At 44.3% G+C, this 25,606-nt stretch overlaps 1 protein-coding gene and 1 long non-coding RNA gene across 9 annotated transcripts in view; both read right to left on the bottom strand.

The window, feature by feature from the left end:
* Nucleotides 1-6,626, bottom strand: part of kctd16b (potassium channel tetramerization domain containing 16b) — a 140,805-nt gene extending 134,179 nt beyond the window's left edge. For 5 of the 7 annotated variants that reach the window (XR_003890942.1, XR_003890940.1, XR_003890941.1 and 2 more), the window contains exon 1: nt 5,127-6,626. Coding sequence is in view for 4 of the 7 variants with exons in the window: in XM_029848140.1 (XP_029704000.1) it covers nt 5,127-5,964 (838 nt within the window). In the remaining 3 variants the exon portion in view is untranslated. The remainder of the gene's footprint in view (nt 1-5,126) is intronic. The other 2 variants (XM_011611073.2, XM_029848139.1) reach the window with 2 other exon arrangements.
* Nucleotides 6,627-12,288: 5,662 nt separating this feature from the next.
* On the bottom strand, nt 12,289-13,733 carry LOC115252644 (uncharacterized). 2 transcript variants are annotated; one of them, XR_003890970.1, is made up of 4 exons: nt 13,508-13,733; nt 13,045-13,106; nt 12,749-12,917; nt 12,289-12,465 (listed from the first exon to the last, which is right to left on the bottom strand). It is a non-coding gene; the product is annotated as an uncharacterized lncRNA (long non-coding RNA). The 2 variants fall into 2 exon arrangements; XR_003890971.1 differs by having other exon boundaries at nt 13,061-13,106; nt 13,508-13,731.
* Nucleotides 13,734-25,606: the final 11,873 nt, after the last annotated feature.

The following is a 25,606-nucleotide window of genomic DNA, read 5'->3' as shown; positions in this document are numbered from 1 at the left end:
TTGTTTTAATATAATTTCTGTAGGAGGAAAAACGTGACAAACATTCTTAAAAGTTTTCCAATGCTGTATAAATGTGTATAATAAATATTTAATTTCAACATCTCATTATAATGGAAGTTAAACTTAAAGCTCCATCTACAGCAGAGCGGTCACGTGGTGCCTCATTCTCTCCAGGATGCGCTGCAGGGAAAATAAACATTTCATCATGAATGCTCATTATGTAGTTGTAGCCTACTTATCATTTGGAAATTAGGCTAATATAGCTAATATAGACACTTACAGCATGTGTTGCCTTTATTATAAGCCCTATATAAGGCTTTAATTTTTTGCGGCTCCAGACAGATTTGTTTCTTGTTTTTTTGGTCCAATATGGCTCTTCCAACATTTTGGGTTGCCGACCCCTGCTGTAGACAGAGCAAAAAGCAGCCAAATGCCCAAAGCGAAATGCCCAAAGCTTGCCTCTCCACGCCTGATTTCTGACGCCGTGTTGAACAATCAAGAAAGGATGGCTAACACGCTTGATAAAATTGCCTCAACCCTGATGAGTATAGCCAACACGCTTAAAGAAATCAACGAGAATGTAAAAAAAATAAGAATGTAAAAAAAATAAACGTGTAAAAGCTGTGCTCGGATTGTGACAATAATGCATTTTATTCACAAACGGGCAATTAATCGCGCTCGAACGTGAACCGCGTGCCTGCAGTCTGGCCCCATCATTGCGTCAGGACGCACATCCTCACGGGGTTGAGGCTCTGTGTCCAAACACATCCAGCGCCCCTTTAACATGCCGATGGTGCGTTCAATGGTGGAGCGACTGCGCGCATGCATCTGATTGAATAAAACTCCTGTGGAGTCTGAAGGTTGGTCAGTGGTGTCAACAACCAGGGAGCCAGGGCATATCCTCGATCCCCTAATAAAATAAATCAAGATAAAATCAAATAAAAAGACAGTTTTGGCATGGTTTCCAATTTGGTTGATTAATGTTAAGTCATTGGCACATTTACGTAATTTTAAAATTCTCCGTAAATCACCAAAAATAGGAAATAAACAAATAAATAAATAAATATGACAGAATTATCATTGTAATATTGAATTTTATTGAACTGCACAAGAGAAGAAAACACAACCATGCCAACATGTCGGCACTGAAATGTGCGCAAGAGTACTGAGTGTTCGTAGGATTTGTTCTTACCTACGAATAAATCCAGGATAAGAAGAAATTGGTGAATGCCACAATCTTCGTCAACTGTTCGTAAGTGGGACTTAAGAACAAATTTGTTCGTAAGAACGCTTTGTGAATCTGGCCCATTGTCCAGAAAAAACCTTTTGGAAATCTTTTTTTTTTTTACCTTTTTCATTCCACCAGAGGCTCATCAACATGCAGGTTTTTGGTTTTTTTTTTGCAATTTATGGAGCTCATCAGGAACCATCTATTGTCTGATGAACCAACAGTTGGCCAACTATATGCTAACCTTATTAGTTAGCCGGCTGGGATGAGGTTAGGGTTAGTGGGAAAGGACATATGCCAGCAGTTGGTGTAAACCAAGTGGTGTAGTTCCACATGTGACAGAAAGTATGTCCTGTCTGGCCATCCTCTGAGTTTATGGCCATCCTGGTCTTGTGTGTACTGTAGCCGGACCCTTGAAGCCTTGATGCTCTGCACCAGGCAGCTGGTGGTCTGAGCCTGTGAAACGTTTCCCCAGCTGCACACCCTTGCACCATGGGCCACTTCTTCCACCACTTCATCCACTGAGCACACACTGCAGCCAGAATAAACTGTCGAGAGTCACACATGAGGCTAAAATGTAGTGAGAGAGGACACAGAGACACACTTTCTCACGTCTTGGTTATAGCTCTCTAGTGCCTATAACCCACAGAGGTAGGGGATTATGGTGATTGCAGCTACATGACCAGCCTCCAGAGGAGAAGGTCAAGGGAAGGTTAGACAAACCTTTCCTTAACATGAACCCCTGCTCTTTATTCCCACTCAGTTTCATGCAGACTATGGTTAGGGGCCCAGGTCCCTGGGAGCAGCTCCCTACCAAGAAGTTCTTCTGAGCTGTCATGGCCTGTCTGGTCCTCGTCTAAACGCTACAATAGGCCTGTGGCACGAGACCGCCGCTTCTAATGACGCCACAGACACAGTGACGGCATAGCAGGTCTGCAGATGCCTCAGGTTGTGCCACACACACACACACAATAATGATTACACTAACACTTTCTCGCACCTGCCACAACACATTTGCAACACAAGGACTTACTCATCTGTGAAAGCTAATGCTGCAGTGTGCAAAGTACGGTCAGAGTAAAGCGGCCATTTGTAATGGCAGGCTCTTCACTCCAACATGTTCAGCTCAGGTGAAAAATATAACAAGCGGGGACACAACTATCCCTTTGTTTTAATGTTATCCTGACATGCAAGATGTTTTGTTAATGGTTCAATGGTCCTGTGGTAAAAACCTCATCACTAACTGTCAACACTGATGATTAAATTATTATAGAAATAAGATTAATAAGAAAAAAGTGATAAAAGACAAAGTTATCTTCACTATCTTATCCATAATTAAAGGACTATAACTTTACTTCCATTTTCAAAAATTCCAGAAAAACCATTCAACAAATCAGACCAATCCACCAAGCAAGTTACTGTATCACTAACAGATTCAATAGAGGAAATTACTCGTGCAAACAGTATCATTGATAAAAAATAAAGCCTTTGATACAATCAACAGCTTCATTTGAATCAACAGCTAAGAATGATACTGGATCAGGGAAGTAGAATTGCAAGTTATTTAATGGATAGGATAGGAAACACTTTGTGATGACGGGAGAATATACATCTTCATGCATGGCCATTTCTTATGGGGTCCCCCAGGGATCACTATTGGGGTCAAGATTATTCATCATGCAAATAAATGACATTTATAATGTCCACAAAAAAATAAAACTAGTAATGTTTGCAGTTAAGGAAATGTTTTGCATTCTGGGGGAACTTACAGAAGCTTTTTGGGGTGATTTTGGAGAACATTTACAAGTTTAAAAAGTGGTTTGATGATAAAAAACGATCTCAAACCATTAAAAAAATGTTATTTGCTACAGATAGATGTGTGGACAATATGAGAGGTTATGAAAATACATTATAGGTGCAACAATGGATGAGAGAATTAGCTGGAAATTTCATGTTAAACATGTACAAAATATAAAATAACAAAGTATCTCACTCAAAAGTAGGACTAAACATTTTCTGGACCATAAATCACTCCACATTTTCTACTATTCACCAGTTGTACCATATTTAACTTACTGTACTGTGGTCTGGGGCAATAGGCATACTGTGAATGTACACTGCAACATAAACAAAATCCTGCAAAATGAAGCAATTAGGTTAAATTCCTAAAGCTGGTTACAGAGATCATTCAAATCCATGATTCTTAAAATTGTAAACTGTAACATTCAATGATCTGGTTCATTTTTAAACAGTACAAATTATGTGTAAAGCACCAACAAGATACTCCCAGGAAATATTAAACTTTTTCAGCAAAGAGAAAAGGGGCTTATTAAATGAGGGGCAAACAGTTTAAAACATTTTTGTGCTGGCACAACTTCAGCATTTCCATTTGTAGAGAGGTGTGAAACAGACTGTGGGGAAGTGAAGCAACGTTCATGCATGAGGCCACTTTAAGATTGGGTTTCTTCAAGACAAATGGAATAAGAAGGGTACTGCCATGAGATGTCATGAGTTGGTCATCTAAGTGTATTTTTTAATTTCTTTTCTCTAAGGCTGGTCTGGTGACTTTTATAAGCTTGTTCATGTTCATGAAATGAGGTCAACACAGACAGGACGTTTGATGATGATGTTATTCATAATTTCATAATTTTTTTTCAATATTTTTGCATTTTGTCTTGGTTTTCTTTTAAGCAATTCACAGGTTCAAATAAAAACATTAACTCATTCTTTCAGATGTGGAATTTGCCGAGATTACTCAGCCCACAACAGTTTCTTTGTGTCAGCAGAGCCAGAGAAAAACCAAATCTGGGATAGGTGGCAATCTTTACTGAGCTGAAAACAAATTTCCTGCGAATAAAATTGCAAATTTCACCATCAGAATTCCACATCACAGTTATGGCAAATGACTTGGAAAGGAAAGTCTGAATCTTACACCCACTTAGCACTCTATGTGAACAAACTCAGTGCTGACTCATTTATAACCTGACATTAAAAGGGCTAACAATTCATAGGAGTGTTGGGAAAAGTCACGTCATTTTCTGCATAGAATGCTTTAGTTCAGCTATTGGCAAGTAAAACCAACCAAGCAGGTTTGACTGAGAGAAAATGGTGTCATGGTTCTGAAATGGCATTTGTGACCAAAACAGAGTATGCTGCCATTTGCAGACATTTTCACATCTATGACATTTAAGGACATTTTTTTGGTGATACCTCTTGATAACTGTGCTCCCACCAAATCTTGGAATTATGAAACAGATTGTTTTTTAAATTTTCATGGATTAGAAAGAACCTAACCACTACTTCAAAATGAGGCTGCTTTGCTATATCCTTGCTGACCAGGGAGAAGCTGAGCTGCAGAATGAGATGGAAAAGGTGGATGGAGACACAGAAACTGTGCACAGAAAGACATCAATGGATTGACAGAGTAAATTTATTAATTCTGGAAAAGGCTGGTGAATGTCAAATACTGCAACCAGTTGTAATGTAGGTGTGTAATCAAAATACATGTAAACTGACCAATGGGGGCGCCGTTGCACAACTGTTTTTAAATCTGTGCCGTTTTCTTAGGAATGCAAAATCTGTCCTCAAAAACAAAATTTCTGATCAGAAACAGTCAGTATTCATCTTGGTTAATCAACATGCTAAATTTCCTTCACAGCAACGGGGAACATTTGATCGTTCAGTTCAGACCAGGTCAGCTCCAACCACTGTGCGAACAATAAGAACGAGACAACAGACTCATCCAAACCACAAGGAATTTAATCCACAACTAGCAAGATATCAAATTTAAAAATGGGATATCCACATACAAGCTGTTAGGAATTTGCGCAATCATGCTTGTAAACAATATGCGCCCTCTAGCGTTAACTCGGGGGAAAAATCTAAAAAAGTAACTTACGGTAGAAGACATATTCTGTGTAGCTGGACCAGACTTTGCCCTCTGTGTGCTGGTTGACAAACGTGGCTGTGACGGACGAGTTGCAGGCCACCATCTGAAAGCCGCACTCTGACAGCATGTCAAAAGCCCTCTCTAGGTGCTTGAACTTGAGGTAAAAGCGGGATGTGTACCGATCCGGCGTCCTGTCCGGATCCCTGCTCTCGTTTAGGGTGTCCGCGAAAACCTCTTTGGCGAGTGCCACCCTCCCGCATATCAGTATCCGCGGTACCCTTCTGAACTTGGCGTCTGATTGACTTTCCTTCCCCATGGTGCAGGAGCCGCGGTACCCAACGGTGATGAAGCCACTCTTCCTGTCCGCGGGGACAAGGGAGGAAGGCGTGCACTGCCGGTGGTCGCTGCCCTGGGAGCCGTCTTCATAGTCACTATGAAAGCACTCGTCCGGGCTGTGATTGAGATCGTCGGGGCTCAGGAGCTTCACTAGGTCGGGTAACTGGAAGTACTCCGCCTCTTTCCTGAGCCTCCCCTTCTCCGGGAAGTTGTCCGGAAGGACGACTTGCTTATCTCGCAAATAATCCAACACATACCGAAATAAAAACCCATCTCTGTCAATGAAATATCGGCCCTTGGGGTCTCTGGCTAGGTCGTTGGATGCGTCTTTTTTGGATGAAAACAGTTTGCAGAGTAGTGAACTCGGGGTGCTAACCAAAGTTGAGTGACGCGTGTAATAAACCTGCCCACCCACGTTTAATTCAACAACATCTGGGAAACTGTTCTGTACCACAGCTTGATCTTTGGGGTTAGTCCTACAGTTTCCACTCAGCGCCATTGTCTCCGCCATGAACGGCTACACTCGGGCTTCAAGCCAATTTCGACCAGGCAAAACACTCCGAGTTAATGGGTTCTCTCCAACTTCATCTCACAGCAACCTCCACGAACATCTTTCATTGATTAACAGCCTTCACGGACGACAGCAGGGAAATGACAGTCCCTTTCCGAACCTCAAATGAAAAGAAGGGGGGGGGAAAGCGACGAGTAAAGGGAGGAGAAGCGAATCCGGGCGCATAGGAGACAAATCACAGGGTGTGTTCTGGCGCTGGAAGAACTTGTGCTGCAAACAATCTCACCTGTCCACGATTCCTGCAACCAGAAAATTGCGCATTATGTTTTCAAAGTCGCAAAAATGTCCGTGCTAACGATCATTCAGCTTGATCCCCAACTTCCTGTGCGCACCAGGATGGCGTGGAAGAGCAGGAGGAGGAAGAGGAGGTGGTGGAATTCAGTGGGGAAAAACTTGGAAGGCTGCACACGCAAAGTAGAAGAGTCCTGTGATGGTTCCACTACCACTGTCAGTCGCCTCGGTGAACTGGATTGATACAACCGAGCCCGCTCCTTCAATAATACGAAGGTTTTATTGGAGATGAGATTTGCGGAGGGGAGCGTCGCGCTGCTGATTGTTGCTCCTGCCGGGATCTGTCCGTGGTGTTTAGTCGATCAGCTCACCCTCCCTCTCCTCCACCCCTCCTCCTCTTCTGTATGCTCTCCATCCAATCAGCTCCCCTTCTATCCAAGCAGGGTAGTGTCTTCACAGCCCCCCCCCCGTGGGATTCCAGGCTGCTGCAAATTGCTCCTGGGTGCAGGAGAAGGATAAAATACGAAGATCCATACTATTGTGGGAAACACGCACGCACGTACACTAAGTTGCGGCTGAGCTTTGTGATTCTCTTTAATTTAAAAGTTGTCTTTTTCACCTCATATTTGTTGAACTGCTGTACCTATTATTTATTATTATTATTATTATTATTCGGCCATAGCTTTGTTTAATGGGTAATAGCGCCCCCTTCTGCTTGGACGCCGTTATTGTTCAGCACAGCAGACAAATCCATATATGCGAATTGATAACTAGATGGCCATTTAACCGTGTCCATATGTACGTTATTTGAAAGGGAAAAAAAGGCCTCTTATGTCCACAAAAAACACATTAAGACTTTTTATTTCGTAACATCAAAGGAAAAATATATATGCTGTGCGTGGTGTTTCTTTCACCTTATTTCCAGCAGTCATCCCTTTTATTTGTGCTCCATTGCTGAAAACAATTCACATGGCTCTGCTTTTCTCTTAAAAATGTAAATTCTCCTCAGAGAGACGGAGACTCAGACGCAATCAGCGAACTTCGGCATGATTGATCTCCACTGATACATGAGTGACCACGGTCTCAACTCCAGTGCATTCTGCATCGTGATGTCGCACAGTGGGTGACTCTTTTTCTGGCCCAGAATGCAGCCAACCAGAATAAAACCATGCTGGAAACATCATCTAGTATTTCCTCCCCTGCTGTGCTGCTATCTTAAGTCAATTCGAATGACCACAACAGTCACAACTGACCCGATTTAACTCTTTAAAGTTTGGGCTGACTGTTCACCTGTGTGGGGCTCTCCCCGTCCCCACAGAACAGTCACTTTAAAGGCCTAAAAGGCTGCAAAACGGCAGGACATTTGTCAAACAAATCCTACATTCCTCCAGGGATTCTGTCCCCCAGAGCCATTTCAAAACTCATCATGAGTGACTCAAAATGTCTTTGCTGATAGATATTAAACAGGGCAATTTTGTGTGGTGGTGTGGAGGTTTATCTTATTCCCCAAGCCAAAAGTCTATATTGTGTAAATTTAGATCAAAAGGGCTGAGACTCATTTTCTGCTTCCTTTTTATTCTCTGATGTGAAAGCTCATTTTAATTTCATATTAGTCAATACAAAATACACCAGGAAGTGTTTACTCCACCAGTGCCATGGCAGTATTCATAATTCATGCATTTTCAAAGGGATCAGACACACTTGCCAGCCATAGGAGAAATTCGGTATTTCAAGGAAAATCAGGAACACTTTTGGTGACACACATTAGCCGAGTGTGTCCTTGCAGAGAAGGCTCTGGAATGGCACTGCTGGTCCACTTGCACATGGCTGAAATAAACCAGTTCCTCTAACTATAAATTATAACCACAGCCAGCAGCACTACACCTCAGATAGGAAACCTGCAAGTCCAGCAGACATTCACACAGTGACTCTGCAAGGCTCAGCTCTTAGAATCCCAGTGTTTACTGTTTTTCTTTGAGCTGGTGTTTTCTTCACTTCACAATTGCTTTTAGAGGAGATAGTCCTAGGGCCAACGCCACATTTGAAGGCAGTGAGGCGTGAAGTCATGCAGATCCGTGATGGTTCCTCTTCCATGACTTGTAAAACTTTGAAACAACAGAACTTAATTAGCATTTCTCCTGCATATCACAGCGTGAGCAATAACCATTCCTTTGTTCTAAATATTACTTGGTCGCCCACACCGCCTTTTCCCTCAAAACACAGTTTTGATTTGATCAAAAGTAGCCAATTATCCAACCTACACACTTCCAACTCAGAGCCCCCCTCCCCACACACACACACACGAACACACACGCACATCACACAATTTATGCAGATGCACATTTTAATGTCGTATACAAACATGGAGTGTCAGGAAAAGACAAAAACATCAGAAATCCAGGTAGGTTTCCATGTTTTTCCATGAATATGAATATAGTGTGACCATTCCTTTTTCCTTGTACCTTTATTTGCTTCCCTTGGACAGAGTGTTCTGCTTCTCAGACAACACATTCAGCACATTCAGTACATTCCACTCATGCATCCAGAATTTGTAAAAGAAACAACCAATTACATAATACAGAAAATTACATAATCAAGGGGATCAGATCAGCATCTGAGTGTAAATGCAACATCACAGGACCTCTGACTCTTTTCTGTCTATTCTGAGCAATCTGATCCTTAACAAGCTTCAATGACAGGGTTGAACAAGTGCTTCCGCTGATGAACACCTTCCTGTTGGTTAAGCAGGAGCATGTATATATTGTATATTGTCTGCAAGTCTGACGGTTGTTAGCTCAAACGGGTCTTGAGTTGAGTTACAGGTGCTGCCACCTGATTGTTTTTAATCAGATTCAGTATTTAAGGTCTTGATGTGTTACTGGGACAGACTCAATAGTTGCTGTGCAGAAAAGCAACATAATGTTCCTACAAACACTCTTACTGAACCCATGAGCTGGTGGAGTCAGACACACACTTGACACTTGTGCACACCAACTTAAGATCAATGCCAACCTATTTGTTGACCTGCTCAATGCAGCGACCAAGCCCCTAACCCTGATTGACCTGGGCTCCACCAGCATCTCACTGTTTTTCCTGCATCAATCTGCATTTGGTGAGCATCTCACTCCATGTCTGTGGCTGCTTAAGCTGCTGTTAAATTTTAGCAGACTAAGACATTTCAGTTCAGCTGGGAGCTGACACAATTATCATGACCCACCAAAATGATGCATTCCACCAGTAAACCTTTGTCATTTACTGCATGTAAGCCAGTCAGCCCAGTGTTAGTTCACTACAACCTCAATCCACAACCTCAACCACAATCTTCCATGCAGTTTATTTTCAGACATTCAAATTTGAATTTCACAGTTTCCACATCACAGCACTGCCCACGCCTGTGTTTCCTTCAGAGAAGGAAAGGATAAGATTAAGAAATAATATTAGTAGGATCTTTTTAATCAAAGGTTTACACTAATAAGACCTCAAACTTCACATTGAGATCAGTTCAATCAAGAGCCCACATCACTCACTAACTGAATACAAGACATCTTTGGCTGATGATCTCTCCTGGTCACCTCTTGGCTGTTTGGAGCGAAGGGAACCATTCCAACATCAATGAGTGTCCTGTGAAAGGTTCAGTTGCTCCGCTGTTTTATTGATCTCAGCCAGGTGAGCCGGTATTCACAACTCTGCAGTTTTCATCCAAGCTGAAGTGGCTTCTAAAGTAGGTCCACTCCAAAGATAGATGGTGATTAAACGGGAAGCACTCTAAACATTAAAGGATTTGGCAGCCAGAGAAGAGGAGGCCACTGTGGAATGATGGTGACACAGATGTGGTGGGATCCACTTGCAACGCGGCAGTTCCAGACAGTTTTAACAAATGGCTTTATTGAATACTTGAAGGTTATGGCACACAAGTAATCATAGGCCTCCGTGGAATGGTGAAAACACTCCACAGGGCCAGGCAGGCAACGGTCCGAATAAACACACAGCAAAACTCTTAGTCAGGAACAGATGGCTGTCAGATTTACGAGGGCAGAGACGCAGAGAAAAAGTCCAAGGGAGGCAGGGTCAAAACCAATAAGTCCAATCAAACAATGTGCTGGAAAGTCATTCATGGAGCAATAACAACCTGGCAAGGCATGAATGACCAACAGTGGCTTAAATAGGCCTAAGAGGGCGCAACAGGTGAAAATGATAAAAGCTGATCAGATGGGTGTGGAGGAGAGGTGTGGCAGAGTGAGTGGAATTTTCCACCTCAGCATGAGAGCAGAAGTGCAGGCAGTGACAGATGGACTGCTGGAGTCTGTGAAACAGTTCAGAGAGCCAAGCGGGTGAAAGTCTCAGCTCGTAGATTGTCAGCTAACACAGCCGCAGAGGCATTATCCCACTCACTACAACTGACTCTGAAGGTGTGTGTTGGAGAGAAACACACAGATCAGCTGGCAATTACGTTGCCAGCTGATCGGTCTCCAAGGCTTTGCACCGTAAGAAAATGATCCAGCCAGCTGTTCCTCTTGTTTTTCACCTGAAAAATACTAATGAGAGTGAGACACTGACATCAGCCTAATGTGGCTGATTCTGCAGCTATATTTACAAAAATGAAATTTAAAAAAAAACATGCGAGCATAGAGATTGCCATCCATCAGTTTTCTGATTTCTTTTTTTTTGTGGAGCACTACAGAACACTGTTAGAAAAAGACCGTTGTTTTTACAGGAAAACGCTGGCAGCTGGGGTTACCAGAGAATTCCTGTAAAAAAACCAACAGGACAGTAGATAAATTTACAAAGAAAATATGTAAATGGTTTTACAGTGAATGCCAAGGCTGAACTGTTAATTCTACAAACAAAATCTATCAATTTCATGGATCATTGTTGTATATAAATAGATCATTTCCTGTACTTTTTACATGTAACTTATTATGCGTCAATAAATTGTAAAATTAACGTGGAACTACCAGGCAAAAAACTATTTAAACTGGTAGAACAGTAAAACTTTGCATGTTAAATGGAGCTGTTCTGTATATTCTACATACAAGCTACTCATTATATGCAGTAGTTGTATGTTTTAATAATCAGTTTAAAATGATTAGAACTACACCAAAAAAATGCAAAAATACATCATGATAAAAGACAAGAGAATATCACTTTTAGGAAATTTATTGAACAGCCATTGTGATTAGTTGCCAACAATTAGATTCACTTTTTCAAAATATAGAGCATGCAAAGACGTTGGGGTCCAGGGTTGTGTTGCTGGTTTCTTCCTGCAGTGGCGTGGAGGAGCCACTCATCAGCCACGGCTGGCACCGTAGGCAGACCCACCTGCGGGCTCTCTTCAATCTACCGTGCCATTTAAGGAGAGCACTCCCGTGTGTGGGCTTTGATGCTTTGTTCTGCCTGTTTCCCTTGCGTCTTCCCTGCTTGTTCGAGGTCTCCATGTCGTCTGCTGGACCTGCAAACGTTCACCGGTCCTGCGGACGGCACGGGGACCTCGACCGTGCCGGGAAGACACCAAGGACACAAAGGCAGTCCTCCTGGACTGCAGGAATCTCAGGAGTCCGATTCTGCACGTTCGCAGGTCCAGCAGACGACATGGAGACCTCGAACAAGCAGGGAAGACGCAAGGGAAACAGGCAGAACAAAGCATCAAAGCCACAACACACAGGAGTTCTGTCCTTAAATGGCACGGTAGATTGAAGGGAGCCCGCAGGTGCGTCTGCCTGCGGCGCCAGCCGTGGCTGATGAGTGGCTCCTCCAAGCAACTGCAGGAAGAAACCAGCAACACAACCCTGGACCCCAACACAAAGAACTTTCAAGCATTGGCTCTTTTTAACTGCTGAGCAGGTCATACTTTATCTGTGTTATTTTTTGCTAAAACATATTCTATTTGAGTAATTGAAGATAGACAAGATTTTTACAATACTGTGGAACATTGTTGGATAACAAGGACAACAAGCAGGTGGCAGAACCTCTTCATAGAAAGTTACAAAATGCGCCTTTAAAACAAAACTTGCATGTTGTACATTTAACAAAGTGAAAATTAACAGCACCTCTTCTCTAGCAGTCAACAGAGTCCTTGTTTAGCCTTCACGCCACTCATGATCAGCGAGATCCTGTATCAGGGTCAGAACTCGAGGGTTCACGTTGAGACGACGCTTTGAGTTTTTATTCTCTACTTTGGTTCCTTTTTCTGGGTTTATCAAGAAAAAACACCTGTAGAATAAAAGCATATAAAAACATATTAAGCATTTTAATGAGTTAAAAGAAGACTACAGGAATGAATGAATACACACATCCATATATAAACAAACAGTCTGAGTCTGCGTCCGAGCCAAGACTCAAAGTCATATCAAAACCAATGCTGCACCCAGAGCCAAGGCCGAGAATCAGACCCACACCAAGACCAGGTGTGATTACGGCTCTTAGTCTGGGTCTGACTCTCGGCCTTGGCTCTGGGTGCAGTCCGGACTCCAGGTCCCAGGAAATGTTTACTCACCTTTGAAGAAACTCCAGTGTAGAAGCCAGCTCAGATGGATAATGGATGTTGAAACAGTAGTAGCTCCCAAACATTAGCCACAATGCAGAAATGAAGGAAGAGATGTTTGTGTTGACAAGGTTCCGATCCAGACTCAGCATGTACCTTGTTGAGGAATAGCAGGACTGGCCTATAATTTAACAGGTTATATTAATAAGTGCATGGTGGTCATAACTCAGTCACTCACATAACAAATTCAGACACATATGCAAGAGACTTGAGGATTTTTTTGTAAAAACGTGCTTACAACCACTTACTGGACATGACACAGACCTGCCTTCGCCAATGTGATCCTTTAAGTGTGACACTAGCTCTTTCACTGTTTGAAAATGGCGGACACACAATGAAACAGAACATTTTAAATCCGCAACAACAGAAAAAGCTTGTGGCTCAAGTATATTGTGCACACGGTAAAAATGGCCCTTGAAAGCCGAGTAAGTAGTAAAGGTTTTATTACAGTTGGCGCCAACACATTTGAAAAGACAGCGTGGCTCATTCCTATGCACTCTGAAATGTTGCACATAGCATCTTAACGTAACCAATTTCTTTTTACAAAAGACACAGGTGATCATTTTTATAATTTCAAGTGTTTGTCTGTCTCTTTCTGCTTAATAATTACGAACTGATGTACTTTTTGAAATATGGAGAATTGCTAACTTACGCCATTTGCTATTAGCACACATTTTTGCTAGGTCTCCCAAAGAAAGTAAGAAAACTTACCGTGCAAACTTTAGACTTTCCAATTGCGCAGTCACTATAGACCCTGCAAAATCTTGTGTGTAGTGTGTCGATTTTTTGTAAAATCTTTTGAAATAAAAAATTTCTGCGATTTCTGCTCTGTTCCGACCCGTTCGCGAGTGGTGTCAGTTGTGTCCGTCAACGAGGCGCTCGCGCCTTTCACGTCTTTCCATCATTATCCAATCAGAGACGAGCTTAACCCGCGCAATTTTAAACTCAAAAATATAAGTATCGGAAGGAGGCGGCTTTATTGCACAGGTATCAGCCTCTGGAGAGAGGCGCTGTTAGGTTGATTAGCCAGTGATGACGATGCACTGCCCATTACGAGTATTATGAATATTGTACCGGTATTGGCTTTCTATTTGAATTATTATATAAATAAATATTATTATATAAATAATAATAATTATTATTGTTGTTGTTATTGTTGCTGTTATTATTATTATTAACATCAATAATAATAATAATGGGCTGTACAGTAATGCATTAAAATTTAAAGACAAAAAATATATAAAGCAAGGGTTAAGATTGAACAGTACAATAGGCTACTAAAAACAATGTCATTATAAGTTTATATTTTAAAAAAATATAAATAGATAGGCAGTAAACGGTTTCACGTTACAATGAAATTTTGTGTGAAATCACATTTGGTTGACCTCAGTTAACATAATTTCATCAATGTTAAAAGGAATAATTTTGGTAAAAGGACAAACTTGTGAAGAGAATAACATATAGTTTTTGTATTTTTTTTTAAAAAAAAGACTAAAACAATAGTTTTTGCAATATTTGCATGTCAATTTATCAAAGTTGCTTTGTTATGAGTATTGCAGTATTTCCCGGTTTCTTTTGCCAATATTTGTAATTTTTACAAATAAATTCCATTCAAATCACATATTGTTGTAGTATATCTAACAAAAAATTCTGTTGAATAGTTTACAAAATTTCACAGTGATTTAAACAAAATATATATGTATTTGGGTTTACAAGATTTTTTTGGAGGGATTTTACAATGTTTTTATGTACATTTCACGGTCTTTTTTTAGAGTGAAGGGTTAGAGCCAGATGGGATGTATATCTGGGTCAAGAGAAGGTCCTACAGCACAGAAAAAAAATTCATTTTAAATTGCTAACAGGCCTGCATGGTCAATGGCTGCTCCAGTCAAGAGGATTTCTTTGCCACTCATTTGAGAATAATCAACACACAGTTGCTGTTTTCAGTGGGTTTAAAAATGTTCTGAAGCCACTGCAGAATGCAAAGTTTCACCAATCTGTGAAATCAGTTATTTGAATAAATACTGCACTCTGGAGCTTTGTGATTTTTTTTTTAGATATAAATCAGCCAATTTATCAGCAACATGGCTTTTTATTTCAGCATCGAGTCCAGTAATGGTGCAGTAATAGATGAGAGTCAGGCTTCTCTTGGTGTTCTTTTCCACTTGCATCCCATTTTCACTCACAAAGACCATGAAACCAGGAGGACTGTGGATCTAACAGTAGCTGGCATCGAAATCAATTTGCACCATGTGGGACTCACTCAAGCATTCAGCTGAGTTCGAGATGTGGGTGTAGAGAAAGGATTGGGGGGGAACTGACAGCTTCACAGCAAGAAACCAAACTCTTCATTTGTTGAAAAGAAAAAGAAATACATGCATGCTTTGAATCACATACAGTGACACACATTACCAGATGTATGGATCACAAATGAGCACAGATGAGCATGTCTGCAGGACCCTTCTGATTCACTGAGAGCAGAAGTGGAAATTTAGATTAGCTACTTAAATTATAATTGTGTTTGCCTTTTACCTGTTTTTGTGTAACATGTAGGTTTTAATCTGCCATTAAAACCTACTTGTTAAAACAAAACTTCATTTGTCATTACCCTCATATGTGTAGCCACTGTGAGCTGATGCACAACAGTCTACAACAAGCCTGCAGGGATCCCGACCCTGTTGATGCAGATGTAACGTTGCTAAGTATCCCATTCCCCGTTTAAAGCCTTTTGGGAGCAGAGTGAGGGTTCATTAGCTGGGCTAGCTTAGCATTCACAGACAGCTTACCTGCCATGTGTTTTCTGCTCGCAATGTGTGTGCATGCGTGCGTGTGTGTGTGTGTGTGTTTTATAGCTCATGTTCTGTCATCCCTCCTTATTTTCCTCACTTTCATGTCAGGCCCTTGGGATTAAACAGTGGATTCTGCAGCTTCTCAGTGGGTGACAGATTTTAAATGCTGCAGAAGTTCTTAATTTAACAATATTTTAGTGGCATATTTGTTGATGATGCGGATCTGTTCTTGATCAAAATCCTCAAAAAAAAAAACAACTCACGACCTGGACTTGATTCCTGTATTTCATTAAGATGCAGAGGAGATGTGAGTGGAGTTCACGGCCCACACTCTGAAATCCAATCATTTCTGTCACAAGAGAACTCTGGGGACAGGGGTCAAGGACGTACCGTATAATTACATGGGTAGCAGGCGTCCATTCATTGCCATCTGTGTTGATTTGATCAGGGAAGTAGAAAGCGTGCTTCTGTGAACACAAAGTCCAGCTCCTCTTCATGTCTGCAGCCAATTGTTTTCTTAAATTTTGTCATCTTTCATTGTCAAGCCATCAGATGAAGATGGGACATCTCACTGAGATATTACTGGTGCAGCTGGTGTTGACCTCAGCTCCCATTCAGATCTTTCTCTCTGAGTTATGCTCATCACAGTCCACATAATTTATGGAAGAGCTTAGAGGAAATTTGGTCCATTATTGTTTACAATAGGTATATTATTGTAATATTATTTGCTCTACAATGAAGAAGCAAATCTTGTACCTTTACTCCATAGATGACAAACTCTGGCCCATGGGCCAAATTTGTCCCGCAATGTAATTATATTTGGCCCGCAAAGCAATACCAATTGACTATTAGAGCTGGCCCGCCGGTATTATTGCTTAAAGAGCATGTGCTATTACTACAAGTACAGAATGCTCTGCTGGTGTTTTGGTGTGAAAACCCACACTCCATATCAGTTGGTGGTGGTAATGCACCAATATGTGGCTTGCCAACCACCAAGAAAGAGTAAGTAGTCATAGTGACCTTATATGCTAATGCTAATTCTGGCACCACACTAACCCTCTGAAAAATGGTAAAAAAGGCAGAAAATAAGACCTTTCTGAACAGGTAGGAGGAAGAATATATGTTTAGATATGTAAAAGCCAATGTATGTGGAGCCAATGTGCATTACAAGGAGAACAACAACAGATGACACTATAAAACGCAACACCAAGACAAGCACAAACACCTGGAAATGATTCAAAGGCACCAGAAAGTAGAAGATATGAAAAGGCATTAAATTTACATTACATTAACTTACAATGGCAAAAGATTACTGTTGAAATTTAATTCAGAAGGCTGCAAATAAAAAGCAGAAATTAATGCCAGTGATGTGTTTTTGTGTTTTTTTTTATTTGAATTTTGATTTTGCATGCGTGCAGTAATAAATTATATATTGTATTGTGTTAAGATTTGCTTTCCATGTTCAGTTGTTGAGCAAAACTAGTTTGGGTCCATATCAAAAGGTTCCGTGTTATAGCTGGAGGAAGATTTTTTTTCAATAAATATCAATGTTGGCCCGTGACTTTGTTCCAGTTTTGCATTAGGTATTTGAGTTTGATACCTCTGCTTTACTCTATTATTATGGTTAAATCCATCCATCCATCCATCCATTCTCTACCGCTTATCCGGGGTCGGGTCGCGGGGGCAGCAGCCTAAGGAGAGAAGCCCAGACTTCCCTCTCCCCAGCTACCTCCTCCAGCTCATCCGGAGGGATCCCCAGGCGTTCCCAGACCAGTCGAGAGACATAGTCTCTCCAACGTGTCCTGGGTCTCCCCGGGGGTCTCCTACCGGAGGGACATGCCCTGAACACCTCACCAGGGAGGCGTCCAGGGGGCATCCTGACTAGATGCCCAAGCCACCCCATCTGGCTCCTCTCAACGCGGAGGAGCATGGTTAAATCCCATTTTGCAAATGCATTTTTATTCTCATGTTTATGTGGCAGCATGGAGTTCATGCGCTGCCAATCACCTTGATTGTTCGGGCAGTTGCAGCTGTGGCGTTCCCCTTAAAAGGAGGCGGTGCTGCACTGGCTGCTCTTGTTGTCAAGCTTTTGGGTGCCACGCTACAGTTTACTTGGTCCTCCTCATTTGATTGCTGTGCTATCCCATGCGCGCCTGGGTCTGCTGTCATCGGAGCTGGGGAGCCGTGGGTGTCTTCGGTTCGTCGGCTGTTTGGCCCTGCTAGGGGGAACGCTGTGGTGGCTCGGTGTGCGTCTCCATTTTAGAGATTTCTTTCCCTTACTTGACGGTACGTAGCGGCTGCTTTTAGCCTCACCATACGGGGAATTGTCAGCAACCTAAGATTGCTTTCTCTTTTAACAGAAATTGTTACAGGTGCCGGCTCTCGTGCGCTTTCCTCCCGTTGCCGTGGCCGGCTGCTGTTTTGCCCTCCGCATCGCGTTATCGCGTATGCTCCCGACTGTCACTCTCGTCTACCTCTGCGAGGTATCATCGTGTGGGGTCCAATCTAAAGTGCGAGTGTGTGAGTGTACTGCGCCTCTAGGAGGACTAGGGCTGCCTTTATTTTGGGTTTAATGTTTTGTTGTGGGGGTTATTTTGCATGTTTATTTGGGGTTGATTTGTGATTATTGTTTGTGTGGGTTATTTTGCATGTTTATTTGGGTTTGACTAAGTGTGCTTTTTGCTCGTGTGGGTTATTTTTGCATGTTATTTGGATTTGATTAATTGTGTTATTTGTGTGCTGTGTGGGTTATTTTTGTATGTTTATTTGGGTTCTTCTATTGTGTACGTTTTTCTTTCATTTTCTAAGCGGCGTCGATCCTACCCTGTGGGGTGCAGGTGTTTTAAAGATAATTGTAAAATCTCGAATATGAATTTAATATCTGCACGTTGAGTGTGTGTGAATGGGTGTGTGAGAGTATTTTAGCAATTATTGTTAGCGGATAATCGGGAATAAAGGTATTAATTTTGTACATTGGACCAGTCTCTTATCCTCATTAGGAACACTTGTGCGGCCTTGATAATTCTCCAGGCGGAATTCCTGGGGTGGCGTTGTCGACTTTGCAAAGAGATATACCGAGCCCCGTCCGGGCTCCCGCCACATTCTGGCGTTGTCGGCAGGATCTCTCTTTTGGAGGGTGGAGACTTGTGGTCCAGTGTCTTTTTTTCTTTTTGTTTCACCTTTTGATAAATGTTTTAATTGGTTGATTTGACCTCAGAATGAATATCGTTTGGTGACTATTTTGTGCGGAGGCAAAACAGCAGCTGGGCCTTCTGTAGTTGTAGAAGAACCCATAATCCGGTTTCAGTTTCCTATCTGTTCTTTAATCTGTATCATTTTTGTGCATGAGTTTCAGATATGGAGGTGGAGCTTCAGGAGTTAAGGGAGTTGGTGGCACAGCTGAGAGTAGACAATGAGAGGTTGCGTCAGGGACAGGCCGCAGCTGTGCTAGGTCCTAGTGACCAGCCCTCTGACTCCTCGGTACCATCAACAGCCCCCCGTGCTACTGGCAGTAATCCTGTCGTTGAAAGGTTGGTTTTAGTACCCAGGGATAGGAAGTGTCCTACGTTTAAGGGAAAATCCGGGATCGGGTTGCTTGAGTGGCTAGAGGAGGTTCAAGCTTGTATGAGAGCACGTCATTTGTCTACATCCGACCGAGCATTTTTTTTGTTTGATCACCTCGAAGGTGAGGCCCGTGAAGAAATCAAGTATCGACCTAGTTCGGAGAGAGAGGACCCTGATAAAATTGTTTCGGTGTTAAAAGAACTCTACGGGTGTTCAAAAACTTATGTGGCCCTACAGGAAGCGTTTTTTTCCAGGCGACAACAAGACGGGGAGACATTGCATGAGTTCTCCCTCGCGCTTATGAGCCTCATGGCTCCGGTGAGGGAGCGTGCTCCCTATGGGATGGCTAATGCGGAAGACTTGCTACGTGATCAATTTGTCGAACACGTCCAGGATGGTGCATTGCGGCGCGAGCTGATGCAGTATGTTCGGAGGCAGCCCACGGCTACCCTGCTCGATGTCCGGAGCGAGGCAATCCGGTGGGAACGGGAGGGTCTCCCTGGGGGAAGTAGGGGTCGAAGTCAGTCTGTACCATCGGCATTCGGTCTCCAGTATGGGGTCCAAGGCTCTCGGGGGTCAACCACCCCCCTTATGGGGTCCGAATTGGTAGACATAAGGGAAATGTTGAGACTACAACAGGAGCAGTTAGATCAACTTACCCAAGGCCTTTCCTCCTTGCATAGTGTTCAACCGCACCAACCTCTATCCCGTCGTGGCCCTGTCATATGCCGGCGTTGTCAACAGCCAGGGCATTATGCAAGTGAATGCGATGGGGTACGTATCCCCTCTCGTGCTCGGTCATCGTTTGCTGGTCAATCCTCCAATAGGCAGTCTCGTCCTGCCCAGGAGTCGGAAAACTAGTGCCCACCGGACTGCAGAGCCACAGTCCGGCAGGGGTAAATCTTGGCTCGGTGGGGGTTTTGGAACTAATGTCCGCTTGCCCCCATGTTAACGTGAGTATGGGGGGAGTTCAGGTCCCTTGTCTAGTGGACACAGGTTCAATGGTGTCGACTGTGACGGAGAGTTGGTTCCTTCAGAATTTACAGCCCTGGGGCCATGATCGGTTGAGATCTTGTAATTGGCTGAAGCTTAAGGCAGCTAATGGGCTAGCCATCCCTTATGTTGGCTACCTCGAATTGGATGTGAAAATTTGTGGTACGTTTTTGCCACGGTGTGGGGTCTTGGTTGTTCGAGACCACCTTGGAGAGGTGTCTTCCGAGGTCCCTGGTATTCTGGGGATGAATATCATCCGCCGATGTTATCATGATCTTTTTGGACAACATGGGCAGGCTTTGTTTAATTTACCTTCGGTAACTGAGGCACCAAGGTCAGTTACACTGGCATTCCAGATGTGTAGCCAGCAACCATCCTCACGCCTCACCGGGAAGGTGAAAGTTAGAGGTAGGAAGGCATGTCGTATTCCTGGTGGCACAATGAAGATTGTGGTTGCAACGTGTTCTGAGCAGTTCTCGGGTAGGAGTGTGCTGTTTGAGCCTTCTGAGAATGGCCTGCCGGCCGGGCTGCTAGCATCGCCTGCTTTGGTTCGGGTCGTACGAGGCACTGCTTACATCCCGATTGTAAATGTTGGCACCACTAGTGTTTTGTTGTACCCTCGCACCATTGCAGGCACTCTAGACGAAGGGTGTGTTGTCAGCATGCCTGCAGGCGTCATTGAGGTGCCAACTAGTGTCGCTACCAGTGCTTCCCAGGCTGTTTCGAATGTTACCCCTGATCCGGTTGAGGCCATTGATTTATCAGCCCTGCCAGTCGAAGATCAGGGGAAGGTGCAATCTCTCCTTCAACAATACGCCTCTGTCTTTTCTTCTCATGAGGGGGATCTGGGATGTACGAGCCTGATCAGCCATGACATTCCCCTCTTGGACGATGTGCCTGTTAGGCAGCGTCATAGGAGGATCCCACCGTCTGAGTATGAGGTTGTCAAGGAGCATATCAATCAGCTGCTTGAAGCTCAGATTATCAGGGAGAGCAGCAGTCCTTATGGTTCTCCGATTGTGCTAGTGAAGAAAAAAGATGGGAGCCTCCGCATGTGTGTGGACTATCGGCAGCTTAATAATAAGACAAGGAAGGATGCGTTTCCTCTTCCTCGTATCGAGGAATCCTTGGACGCCTTGACCGGGGCTCGGTGGTTTTCGACCCTTGATTTGGCCAGTGGTTACAATCAGGTTCCCGTTACAGAGGCCGATAGGCCCAAGACCGCTTTTTGTACACCATTTGGCCTTTTTGAATGGAACCGGATGCCATTTGGCCTTTGTAATGCCCCCAGCACCTTCCAGAGGCTTATGCAGCGACTGTTTGGTGACCAACAATGTCAGTCACTGCTTCTCTATTTGGATGACATCGTGGTGTTTTCATCCACAGTAGAACAACACCTGGAGAGGCTGAAGGTGGTGTTGGGGAGGCTGCAGGAGCAAGGTCTGAAGGCCAGGCTTGAGAAATGTGCATTTTTCCGGCGAGAGGTGCGGTACTTGGGTCACTTAGTTTCCGATCAAGGGGTCTCCACCGACCCTAGTAAAATAGAGGTGGTCGCCAATTGGTCGACCCCTGCCACTGTCACCGAGTTGCGCTCATTTTTGGGTTTGGCAAGCTATTATCGCCGTTTTGTGGAGGGTTTTGCCAAGCTGGCAGCCCCCCTGCATCAGCTGGTAGCCAACCTGAATGGGAGGAAGCCTAAGGGCTCCGAAGAAGCAGTGGCAGGGAACTGGTCTGAAGAATGTGATCAAAATTTTGAGGCTCTTAAAACTAAACTCACGACCACACCAGTGCTCGCCTATGCTGACTTCACCTTACCTTTTATTCTGGAGGTTGATGCCAGTCATAGTGGTCTGGGAGCTGTCCTCTCGCAGGAGCAAAACGGGAAGGTCAGACCCATAGCGTATGCCAGCAGAGGACTACGGCCCACAGAGCGCAATATGGCAAACTATAGCTCCATGAAATTGGAGTTTGTTGCACTCAAGTGGGCTATGACTGAAAAGTTCAGGGAATACCTGCTGGGTCACAAATGTATTGTTTTCACTGATAACAATCCACTCAGTCATTTGTTCACTGCCAAGCTTGGTGCTACTGAGCAACGATGGGCGGCCCAACTGGCTGCTTTTGATTTCGATATCAAATATCGCTCCGGGAGGAACAACAAAAATGCTGATGCATTGTCCCGGAAGCATCCAGTTGGGCCCCAAGATCTAGATGTGATGGTGTCGGGCACCTCGATCCCTGAACCCTTACGGCAGGCATTGCAGGGTCAAAGTCAATCTGCCAGCCAAGCTGCCATCGCTGCCTTGCCCCATCATGCACCTGCTGACCTTCAGGCCCTTCAACAGGCCGACCCCATCCTTCAGGAGGTTTTGACCTTCTGGGGGCGGAAGCAGCGTCCCAACACCCAGGAGAGGAGGCTCATATCCTCCTCTGCCTGGGCTATCCTACGCCAATGGGGCCGGCTAGTGGAGCGGGATGGTATTCTTTTCCGGAAGATATTCCGTCCCGATGGTAAGGAAGCTGTATTGCAGCTGCTGGTGCCCTCTGTGTTAAAACATGAGGTGATGGCCCAGGTTCACCAAGGGCATGGACACCAAGGAGTGGAGAGAACATTAGAGATCTTACGGGAGAGGTGTTATTGGCCTGATATGTCTCCCGATGTGACCCAGTGGTGCAGGGAGTGTCAAAGGTGCCAGGTTGCCAAGGACACACACCTGACCACCCGTAGTTTTATGGGGCATTTGTTGGCCTCTCAGCCCAATGAGATTGTGGCCATTGACTTTACATTGCTGGAGCCTAGTCGTAACGGTCTTGAAAATGTACTTGTTATGACTGACGTTTTCAGCAAATATACATTGGCTGTCCCTACTCGGGACCAACGAGCCACCACGGTGGCCCAGGCATTGGTCTCCGAGTGGTTCTTTAAATTCGGTGTCCCGGCTCGCATACACTCCGATCAGGGCCGTAATTTTGAAAGCCTCCTCCTTCAGCAACTCTGCACCCTTTATGGGGTTGAAAAATCTCGCACCACCCCGTATCATCCCGCTGGGAATGGGCAGTGCGAAAGGTTCAATCGCACTCTTCACAACTTGTTGCGAGCTTTTCCTGCCTCCCGGAAGCGAGATTGGCACTCATGCCTGCCGCAGGTACTTTACTCTTATAACACAACCCCCCATCAGTCGACCGGCGAATCTCCGTTCTATCTTATGTTTGGACGAGAACCCAGATTGCCGGTCGATTTCCTGCTGGGTAGGGTCGAAAACCCAGTTGAGGGTGAGATCCATGAGTGGGTTGAGGAACATCAAACCCGCCTCCAGCTGGCATTTGAAGGAGCCAGGGAAAGGTTGAGGGTGGTAGCAGAGCGCCGGAAGAGGAATCATGACCAGCATGTTCGGGATCTACCCCTAGTGGTGGGGCAGCTCGTGTGGTTACGCAACCATGGGTTAAGGGGGCGTCGGAAGATCCAGGACTTATGGGGTCCTACTGTGTATAGGATCTTGAGGGCACCACAAGACGGGGCGTCAGTTTATACTATCGCACCCACAGATGATCAGACCAAAGTGCAGAGGGTCCATCGCACTTTGTTGAAAGCCGTGGTTGGAGAGGCCCCCTTGGGTGGGCAATTGGTCCCTAGTTCCCCTTCTAGTGATCAGTCCCTATTGGACGAGCAGGCAGATGAGGAAGACTTGTTTGTTATGGAGCCTGAGGTGGGCCTCACCGAGGCCCCCAGTGTAGCACCTGTTGTAGTGCCTAGTGCTTCCTCTGACCAGTATCCTGGTGCATCCTTTGGGGCAACATCGGTGCCATCATTGGGTGTAGATTTCACTGGTACAACTGCAGTAACTCCCGGGATACCATTGCCAGACACGGCTTCTGCCGGTTCAGATCCACGAAGTGCCCCTTTGACCCAAGCAGATAATTTGCTACTTGTACCCCTGGCAGTTTCATCTACCAGTGGCCCCACGGAACACGGGCTGCGAAGATCAAATAGGTCAACAGCTGGTCGGCACCCTAACATTCATCATCTCCCAAGGCCAGTTGCAGATCCTGCAGTCGGGGCAGAAGGGCCCCCAGCCTCCATTGTGAGAACAGTGGTTGCACTTCTTCAGCCATGGTTGTGATATCATAATGATTCAGTTGTTCCATCGTCGGGCCGACGATGCAATTCCTGGGGGTAGATTGTGGCAGCATGGAGTTCATGCGCTGCCAATCACCTTGATTGTTCGGGCAGTTGCAGCTGTGGCGTTCCCCTTAAAAGGAGGCGGTGCTGCACTGGCTGCTCTTGTTGTCAAGCTTTTGGGTGCCACGCTACAGTTTACTTGGTCCTCCTCATTTGATTGCTGTGCTATCCCATGCGCGCCTGGGTCTGCTGTCATCGGAGCTGGGGAGCCGTGGGTGTCTTCGGTTCGTCGGCTGTTTGGCCCTGCTAGGGGGAACGCTGTGGTGGCTCGGTGTGCGTCTCCATTTTAGAGATTTCTTTCCCTTACTTGACGGTACGTAGCGGCTGCTTTTAGCCTCACCATACGGGGAATTGTCAGCAACCTAAGATTGCTTTCTCTTTTAACAGAAATTGTTACAGGTGCCGGCTCTCGTGCGCTTTCCTCCCGTTGCCGTGGCCGGCTGCTGTTTTGCCCTCCGCATCGCGTTATCGCGTATGCTCCCGACTGTCACTCTCGTCTACCTCTGCGAGGTATCATCGTGTGGGGTCCAATCTAAAGTGCGAGTGTGTGAGTGTACTGCGCCTCTAGGAGGACTAGGGCTGCCTTTATTTTGGGTTTAATGTTTTGTTGTGGGGGTTATTTTGCATGTTTATTTGGGGTTGATTTGTGATTATTGTTTGTGTGGGTTATTTTGCATGTTTATTTGGGTTTGACTAAGTGTGCTTTTTGCTCGTGTGGGTTATTTTTGCATGTTATTTGGATTTGATTAATTGTGTTATTTGTGTGCTGTGTGGGTTATTTTTGTATGTTTATTTGGGTTCTTCTATTGTGTACGTTTTTCTTTCATTTTCTAAGCGGCGTCGATCCTACCCTGTGGGGTGCAGGTGTTTTAAAGATAATTGTAAAATCTCGAATATGAATTTAATATCTGCACGTTGAGTGTGTGTGAATGGGTGTGTGAGAGTATTTTAGCAATTATTGTTAGCGGATAATCGGGAATAAAGGTATTAATTTTGTACATTGGACCAGTCTCTTATCCTCATTAGGAACACTTGTGCGGCCTTGATAATTCTCCAGGCGGAATTCCTGGGGTGGCGTTGTCGACTTTGCAAAGAGATATACCGAGCCCCGTCCGGGCTCCCGCCACATTTAGTTTGTCCTTTTTTTTTAAAGAACTAGGACATTGAAAAGTTTAATTAGGACCATTTAAAATTTTCTCTACTTTATCAGGTGTTATAATCGGTCAAGGTAAAATTTCTACTAGAATATGAACAAGTAGGCAGTTATAAATTGACATTGAATAA

This window comes from Takifugu rubripes, chromosome 15 (assembly GCF_901000725.2).
Source record: "Takifugu rubripes chromosome 15, fTakRub1.2, whole genome shotgun sequence".
Lineage (NCBI taxonomy): Eukaryota > Metazoa > Chordata > Actinopteri > Tetraodontiformes > Tetraodontidae > Takifugu > Takifugu rubripes.
Note: the sequence above shows the minus strand (reverse complement) of the source record. Positions and strands in the feature narration are given on the sequence as shown.